The following is a 7,833-nucleotide window of genomic DNA, read 5'->3' as shown; positions in this document are numbered from 1 at the left end:
GTTTTTCAGCTCCATCAATTCACTTATATTCCTCTCTGTGTTGTCCATTCTTGTTAGCATGTCGTCAAATCTTTTTTCAAGGTTGTTAGTTTCTTTGCATTGGGTTAGAACATGTCCTTTTAGCTCACTGTAGTTTCTTATTACCCACCTTCTGAAGTCTGATTCTGTCATTTCATCACACTCCTTCTCCATCCAGCCTTGTTCCCTTTCTGGTGAGGAGTTGTGATCTCTTTTAGGAGGAGAGGTGTTCCAGTTTCGGGTGTTTTCATCGTTTTTGCGCTGGTTTCTTCCCATCTTTGTGGGCTTATCCACCTGTTGTGTTTGTAGTTACTGACTTTCAGATTGTGTCTCTGAGTGAACTTCCAGTTTGTGGATGCTGAAGTTACTTCTTTTTCTTAGCCTTCCTTCTTCTAACAGTCTGGCCCCTCTACTGTAGGACTGCTGAGGTCCACTCCAGGCCCTACTTGCTGGGGGATCACCTGCAGCAGCTGCAGAACAGTAAGGGTTGCTACCAGTTTCCTCTGCTGCTGTCTTTGTCCAGTAGGATGCCCACCAAATGTCAGTCTGTTCTTTCCTTTATGAGGTGACTCTTTGGATATACGGGGGTCAGGGAGCTGCTTGAGGAGACAGTCTGTCCTTTATTGGAGCTCAAGTCCTGAGCTGTGAGCTCCATTGTCATTCAGAGTTTCTGGGCAGGTACGTTTAGGTCTGCTGCAGCAGAACTCATAAACTCACTTTTTTGGTTTTTTTTTTTCCCCAGGTGCTATGTCCCAGGGACTTAGGGCTATATTTATGAGTTTCCATTGTACTGCTGCCTTTTTTTTTCTTTCAGGTCTCCCCTGCCCAGCGAGGAGGCAGCATAGTCACTGTCTGCCTGCAGAGGCTTTGCTGAGCTGCTGTGGGCTCTGCCCAGCTGCCATGTTATCTTCCCTGCAGTCCTGTCTCTATGGGTGTAGTTAGAACTGCCTTGGCAATGGTGGCCCGCCTCTGTTATGGCGGACTCTCTCTGTAGTGGCAGGTTGCCTCGGAAATGGCGGGTTGCCTCAGCAGCAGCGGGCTGCCTCAGCGATGGGCAGACTGCCTCCGTAGTGGTGGAGTGTCTCAGTAACGGCAGACGCCCCTCCCCCACAAAGCCTGACCGTCCCGGGTTCAGCTGTGCTTGCTGTGAAACTCTCAACCCAGAGCATTTTCAATTACTGGTTTTTTGTGTGTGTTGGCAATGGGGGGGTGAGGTGGGGGGGAGGGGTGAGGGGGAGTGAGGAAGTGGGGGAGGGGGGTGGGGAAGTGGGGGGGTAGGGGGTGGGACTAGCCAAGCCTGATCACCTGGCTCCCTGACTCAGAGTCTTCTGTTGTTGTTGTTGAACGGTCGAGTGTCTCCCAGTGTTCCAGTCACCTGTTGAAAAGGCGCCAGGATCTCCCATGCCGCAACTCACTGAGCCGGCTGAAACAGCGGCACTGAGATTCCTGGCGTTTTTTTTGCCTAGGAATCTCCTTGCCTGGCTTGCTATTTCAGATGAATGGGTGCCTCTGCCATCTCAGGGCTCCAATCGCCAGCTAAGAGGGCACCTGAACCAGTGTCTTTTGTACGGAGAACCGCTGCACCAGGGCGTGCGCAAAGCAGCCGCGCGGGCAGAAACAGCCGCACTGGCCACCCTAGGGGCTCCTCCGCCTAGGAATCTCCTGGTCTGTGGGCAATAAAAATCCATCTGGAAATGCAGTGTCCACTCACCCTCTGCACTTTCACTGGGAGCTGCAATCCTGAGCTGTTCCTAGTCGGCCATCTTCCCCCGATTCCGCTCCCCTGTCAGTTTATGCATGTCACCATTTTTGGTTAGCATCTGTCCCCAGAACTATTTTCTCCCCTCCAAAACTACCTTTCATGATTTTTTTCCACCAGATTTTCTGTCCAAAACTACCGTGTAGCCACATAAGCAGGAAGAGAAAGAGCTTTATCATTGAGATCCTCCATCAAGGCTAGAAAACTGGTTTTAACCCATTTGCTAACTTTTCTCTGTTGGAAGTGGCTAAGTAGAGGAGAATTGGGGAAGATTGGTGCACAGGATGAGCAGGACCTGCCTCCTGAATGGGATGTGAAGAATTGCACTTGCCATTGTTGGAGCCCAGGCCAACACTCCTCATCTTAGAGATGAGGAACCGAGGTCTTCAGAAGGGAAATGACTCTTGTGAGCTCACTTAGTTGGCCAATACTAAATTAGAGCTAGAGCCCCTGTTTGCTACACCTAGCACATTTTCCACACTGAGTCAGGGAAACAGGGTCCACCCTATACATTCTTATATTGGCTGCATTGCTACCACCTCCACCACCAACTCCTCAAAGGAGGCAACACGCTGACTGTAGCTGTGCCCATTTTTCTCTCTGTCAAAAGCCTGTTCATGTAATTGAATACCAGCAATACAGTTCATGGCCCACCTACATCGGAATCCTCTAGTGTAATTAATTGAAAGTGAAGATTCTTGGGACATTTCCTAGTTCTTCTGGATCAGAAGGTGATTCTGTCACTAGAGTTTGAGAACTACTAATCTGGATTTGGGGCTATTTATATCAGTGACTTACTCAGATTCTGGGACTCCTTTTGGTTTTTTTTTTTGTTTTTCCCTTGGAGCATTAAGTCCATACTTCCATCATCATCTTACATTTCTAGTTCTTAGTCAAATTCAACGAGAAATGAAACTCACTATATTCTTCATCAGCCTTAGTCAAATTCAACAAGAAAGAAAACTCACTATATTCTTCATAATTTGGCCAAGAAAGAAATGGGAAAAGGGAAATTTCAGAGTAGGAGACATTTGATATTCTCTTGTAGACATGATAGAGTTATATAGAAAGATTCTTTGTCTACTGTTGGTGGGTTTCAAGTCTCTTAACAAAGACAGTGAAATGGTTTTAAAATTGTTATTTTAAGTTGTAGGCAAAATAGTTCCCAATAAATGTCAGTCTTAATTTTTTTTTTTTAATGGAGTTTTACTCTGTCGCTCAGACTGGAGTGAAGAGGTGAAATCTTCACTCACTGCAACCTCTGCCTCCCGGGCTCAAACAATTCTTGTGCCTCAGCCTCCTGAGTAGCTGGGATTACAGGCACCTGCCACCATGCCCAGCTAATTTTTTTGTAGTTTTAGTAGAGATGGGGTTTCACAGTGTTGGCCAGGTTGGTCTCAAACTCCTGACCTCAGGTGATCCGCCCACCTCAGCCTCCCAAAGTGCTGGGATTACTGGAGTGAACCACTATACCTGGAATTTTAAAACTTTTTAATAAGAATTTGGTTTAGTGCTTTAAGCAGAGGGTACTTACTGGTGGGCATGGACAATTTCTGTGAATATGCGTGTCTGCCACACAGCGGGTTTCAGAAAATTGGAATTAGTTACCAATATTTAAAACCAGATTTCAACAATTTAAAATATAATTGTTTATCTTCTATTTTTAAAATTTAAACTATTTTCACACTGGGCCTGTCATATACTGCGTGTTCGTGCCCTCCCAAAATTGATACATCAAAACACTAATCCCAATGTGATGGCATTTGAAGGTGTAGCTTTTGCAAGGTGATTAGGTCTTGAAAATGGCTCCCTCATGAGTGGGATCAGTGCCCTTATAAAAGGGGTCCCAGAGAGCTCTCTCACTTGCTTTCCACTATGCAATGACACAAGGAGAGGTTGGCATCTGCAGCTCAGAAGACAGCTGGCACCAGAACCTGATCACACTGTCACCCTGATCCCAGACATTCAGCCTCTTGAACAATGAAAAATACATTTCTGTCATTTATAAACCACCCAGTTTGTCTATGGTGCAGCCTGAACAGATTCAGACCAGGCCACAGTCACACAATGCAATAATCTGGCATATAGAGGTGCTTTCTTGGACTATGGCACATAGATGTTTCTGAATTATTTAACATTTATTTACTTGAGAGGTGGGGTCTAGGTTTGCTCCTCTGGGATCTGGAAAGGCTTGGTGACTTCTCTTATCAGTGAAATATGAGAAGTGAGGCTAAACTGGGCATGCATGGGCTCACTTTCTGTCTGTTGGGACATGTGTTCAGGGCAGTGAGGCACCATGTCACAAGGCCAGCTGCCCTGAGACCACCATGCTATGAGAAGGTCAAGCCACAGGAAGAGGCCCTAGAGGGAGAAACAGCATGTGGAGAAAGACAGAAAGGTCAAGGAGCACTAAGGTGCCAGATGCACAAATGAAGAAGCCATTCATTCATCATCCCCATGAGGTGATATCACAAGGATCAGAGATGAGCCACCCAGCTGAGCCCTTCAGAAATGCCCTACCCACAAAAGTGTGAACAAAGTAAAATGATTGTTTTAAGCCACAAATTTAGAATAGATAACTGAAACAAGAGAATGTCTTTCCAGTATGTTCTGTTCTGACCCCTGTTCCTTTCTCTGGCTTTACTTTTACATCCTGGCTCCTCTAGGAATTTGGGTCATAATCTTTATTTAAATTGCAGCCTAGAGAGCATGGAATTATGTAAACTTTTAGAAATAAAATTTTTTTTGAGACAGAGTCTCACTCTGTCACCCAAGATGGAGTGCAGTGACACAATCTTGGCTCACTGCAACTTCAGCCTCCTGGATTCAAGTGATTCTCCTGCCTCAGCCTCCCAAGAAGCTGGGATTACAGGCATGCAGCAACACACCCCAGCTAATTTTTTATTTTTAGTAAAGATAGAGTTTCACCATGTTGGCCAGGTTGGTTTCAAGCTCCTGGCCTCAAGTGATCTGCCCTTCTCAGCCTCCCAAAGTGCTGGGATTACAGGCATGAACCTCCGTGCCTGGCAGGGAATTAAAATATTAAAAATAATAATATACATATGTGTATATGAATATGTACATGACAAAATTAAGTTGTAAGGGCAAGAATGATAGAGAAAATGAAATGTCTGCTTGAAATACTTCATCTCCATGGGCCCCTCACACAAAGTAAAGAGAACATAAGATCAAGAATTTGTCATCCCTGGCAATTGGTTTCCTAATCTATATAAAAGCAGCTCCCATTCATCTTTGACATGCATGAGTCTATGAATGAGACAGTTCAGCTTTTACATTTTTTCTTTAGAGTGTATATTTGTGTGTCTTGCAATGTTCTGTAAATTTATTCCATGGCAATACAGCCTGTGGGGCAGATGAAATGTCTACTTCTTTGTTGAAGCCTGTGCCTTATTCATCTTGGACCTCCAGCTCTCAGTAAATGTTTGTTGAATAAATGAATGAACAAATGAATGTGTGTTAGTCACCGAGGGTACAAAAACAAATGAGACATAGTCCCTGCCCTTAAGGAGCTCACAGTCTATTGAACACAGGCAGCAAGTTAAGTACTGGTCATGCCCCCTGGGTAGCACATTCTTTTATTCAGAAACACCATTTCATCTGTGCTTGCCCTCTGTTCACACCCATACCCAGATGAGACTACAAGATGTGTGAAAATATGCCTTAGAGGAGCCCCAACCAGGGCAAGGGGCTGCAAACCACCTTTTCTGAAGAGACATCCTCTCAGTGTTGAAGTGAGTTCATGGGAAGGAGAAAGAGAGGACCGCCCTATCGCAGCTGCAGGAACAGAGACACAATTACTCAGAATCACCCTCAGGGACCCATCAGAAAAGCAAGAACAAAATCACTGCCGCATCATTCCATCAGGCTGTGCTTGCACAGACTGCAGAAACGCCGTGAGGCCACTTGATCAGCACCACTCCTCAAAGCTGCGGCTACAGCCAACAGATTCAGGACAGACACCAGAGTTTTGCTTCATTTTTTAAAAGAGATGTGAGGAAGGCCCTGATTTTAATCAGCCTGCTCCTCTCCCACCTACCCTTCCCATGCCTCCTCGTGCATTTCGAGGAATTGTCTTTGTTCCTTCTCTAGCAGGTTTGGCAGAGTTTCAGCTTGTACATTTTTCTTTCTTTCTCCCTCTTTCCTTTCCTTTCTTTTCTCTTTCTTTTTTAAGACAGGGTCTCACTCTGTGACTCGGAATGGAGTGCAGTGGCACAATCATAGCTCACTACAGCCCTGACCTCCCCAGCCTCAAGTTATCCTACTGCCGCAGCCTTCCAAGTAGCTGGGACTACAGGCATACACTACCAAGCCTGGCTAATTTTTTTTTCTATAGAGACAGTGTCTCCCTATTTTGCCCAGGCTGGGCTCAAATAATCCTCATGCCTCAGCCTCACAAAATGCTGGGACTACAGGTGTGAGCCACTGTGCCTGGCCCTCTTTCTTTATGAGGTTGTTAGTGAAATAGGACAGAGGGAAAGCAGAGATGTTTGTTTAATCTTAGAGATAAGTGGCAGCTCATTCTTTATTCTCCCAGTGAGCTAGAGTATTAATGTCAATATACTGATATGATCGACATTTTACAGAGTGTTGATTAACATTAATTTGGGTTTTGGAAGATTTCTACTTGTTTATGTTAAATAACAAGAACATAAGGTTGTCAGGAAATTGTTAGGGAGGGATGCCTTTGCTGTCCTGTCAATTTCCAGCAACAGGACTGTGTTCTATAGCCCAGGGAGGCCAAACTATCGGTAAATGACTTTCTGTGTGCAAAGCAGAACTTAGTGAAATACCTAACCAGTAGTTAATTTGCTGCCTTTGCTGATAGACTCTGAATGCCTTCAAGTAGAAATCCCATAAGACAAGGTAGAAACAGCAGCAGTGGCAACCAAACTCCTCTCTTCCTCATAGTCTAAAAGTTTATCAGCATCTTAGTAGTTTGAGGAGAAAAAATTATCTTTATCAGGGTTTATTTTCTTCTTTAATACATTGCTTTTTAGTCCATTTCAACATTGGAATACAAAATTAAACATAAACTCACTGTCCTGATAATTAGGCAAAAGGATAAAAATTGCTATTAAATATTAAAATGAAATAGCTGCAGAAACTATTAATAACAAGTGGTTATTAACTTGTACACCTTATGTACTGGCTTCATGCTTCATTCAGTTGTCGCTGAAGAGATCCACTTTCAAAAAGTGAAGAACTTACATCTTTGGGAAAACATAACTTGTTTGCTAATCTTTGTTTCTGTCCTTTTAAGTTTCACAAACTTTCTTTGATCTGTAGAGTAGTTATACATTGTGCTTAGCTGTTGAATGTTTTCTGTGTGATCTGCTATCCTGATGATTTCAATATATTTAAATCTGGAATCTTGTGGCCCAAGACTTTTGTCTTTAGATAGGCGCCACACCGTTAAGTGAGTAAAAGCTGTAGAATAGTCTCCCCTTATCTACAGGGGATGCCTTCTAAGACCTATGCATGAATTTCTTTCTGTTTCTTCACAATTTAATGGATAGAAGGTTCTTCGTTACTATAGGTCTTAACAACTTCAGCATACATTTTTTGTTGTAGTTGTTTCCTTATTATATCGAGAACTTATGGCTTCTCTTTATGGCATATCCTGATTGCCAGCACCATTACTCTTGAGCTTTGGAGCAATCACTAAGTAAAATAAAGAGTTACTTTAACAGAAACACTGCACTATCAGGACAGTCCACCTGAGAATCAAGACAGCTACTAAGGCAGGGAGTGCCTACAGTGTGGACACGCGCTGAGTTTTTGTCCCTCTTTGGGACAGTGCATGAGAGGGCATGAGATGTTATCATGTCCTTTAGAATGGTATGCAACTTAAAACTTATGAATTGTTCATTTCTGGAATATTTCATGTGATTATTTTCAGACTGAGATTGACCCTAGGTAACTAAAACTGCAGAAAGCAAAAATGTGGCTAAGGGGGCAGTACTGTATTGCTCACCCTGCAGGACATGACTAGAAGGTAAAATAAAGAAAGCATGTCAAGATAGCATGCTTGAGGG

General features: G+C 43.8%; 1 protein-coding gene across 3 annotated transcripts in view; it reads left to right on the top strand.

The window, feature by feature from the left end:
- SAMD12 (sterile alpha motif domain containing 12) overlaps positions 1–7,833 on the top strand; it is a 479,717-nt gene that overhangs the window by 264,497 nt on the left and 207,387 nt on the right. Inside the window, exon 5 of one of the 3 annotated variants that reach the window (XM_037739309.1) lies at positions 4,060–4,550. The exons of the other annotated variants lie outside the window; for them this stretch is intronic. Within the exon in view, the coding sequence (XP_037595237.1) occupies positions 4,060–4,067 (8 nt within the window). The 3' untranslated portion in view covers positions 4,068–4,550. Of the gene's footprint in view, positions 1–4,059; positions 4,551–7,833 lie in introns of those variants that run through there. 3 annotated transcript variants of the gene reach the window in all.

Source organism: Cebus imitator, unplaced genomic scaffold, assembly GCF_001604975.1.
Source record: "Cebus imitator isolate Cc_AM_T3 unplaced genomic scaffold, Cebus_imitator-1.0 Scaffold68, whole genome shotgun sequence".
Classification (NCBI taxonomy): domain Eukaryota; kingdom Metazoa; phylum Chordata; class Mammalia; order Primates; family Cebidae; genus Cebus; species Cebus imitator.
The sequence above is the reverse complement of the archived record's forward strand: the minus strand, read 5'-3'. Positions and strand labels throughout refer to the sequence as shown.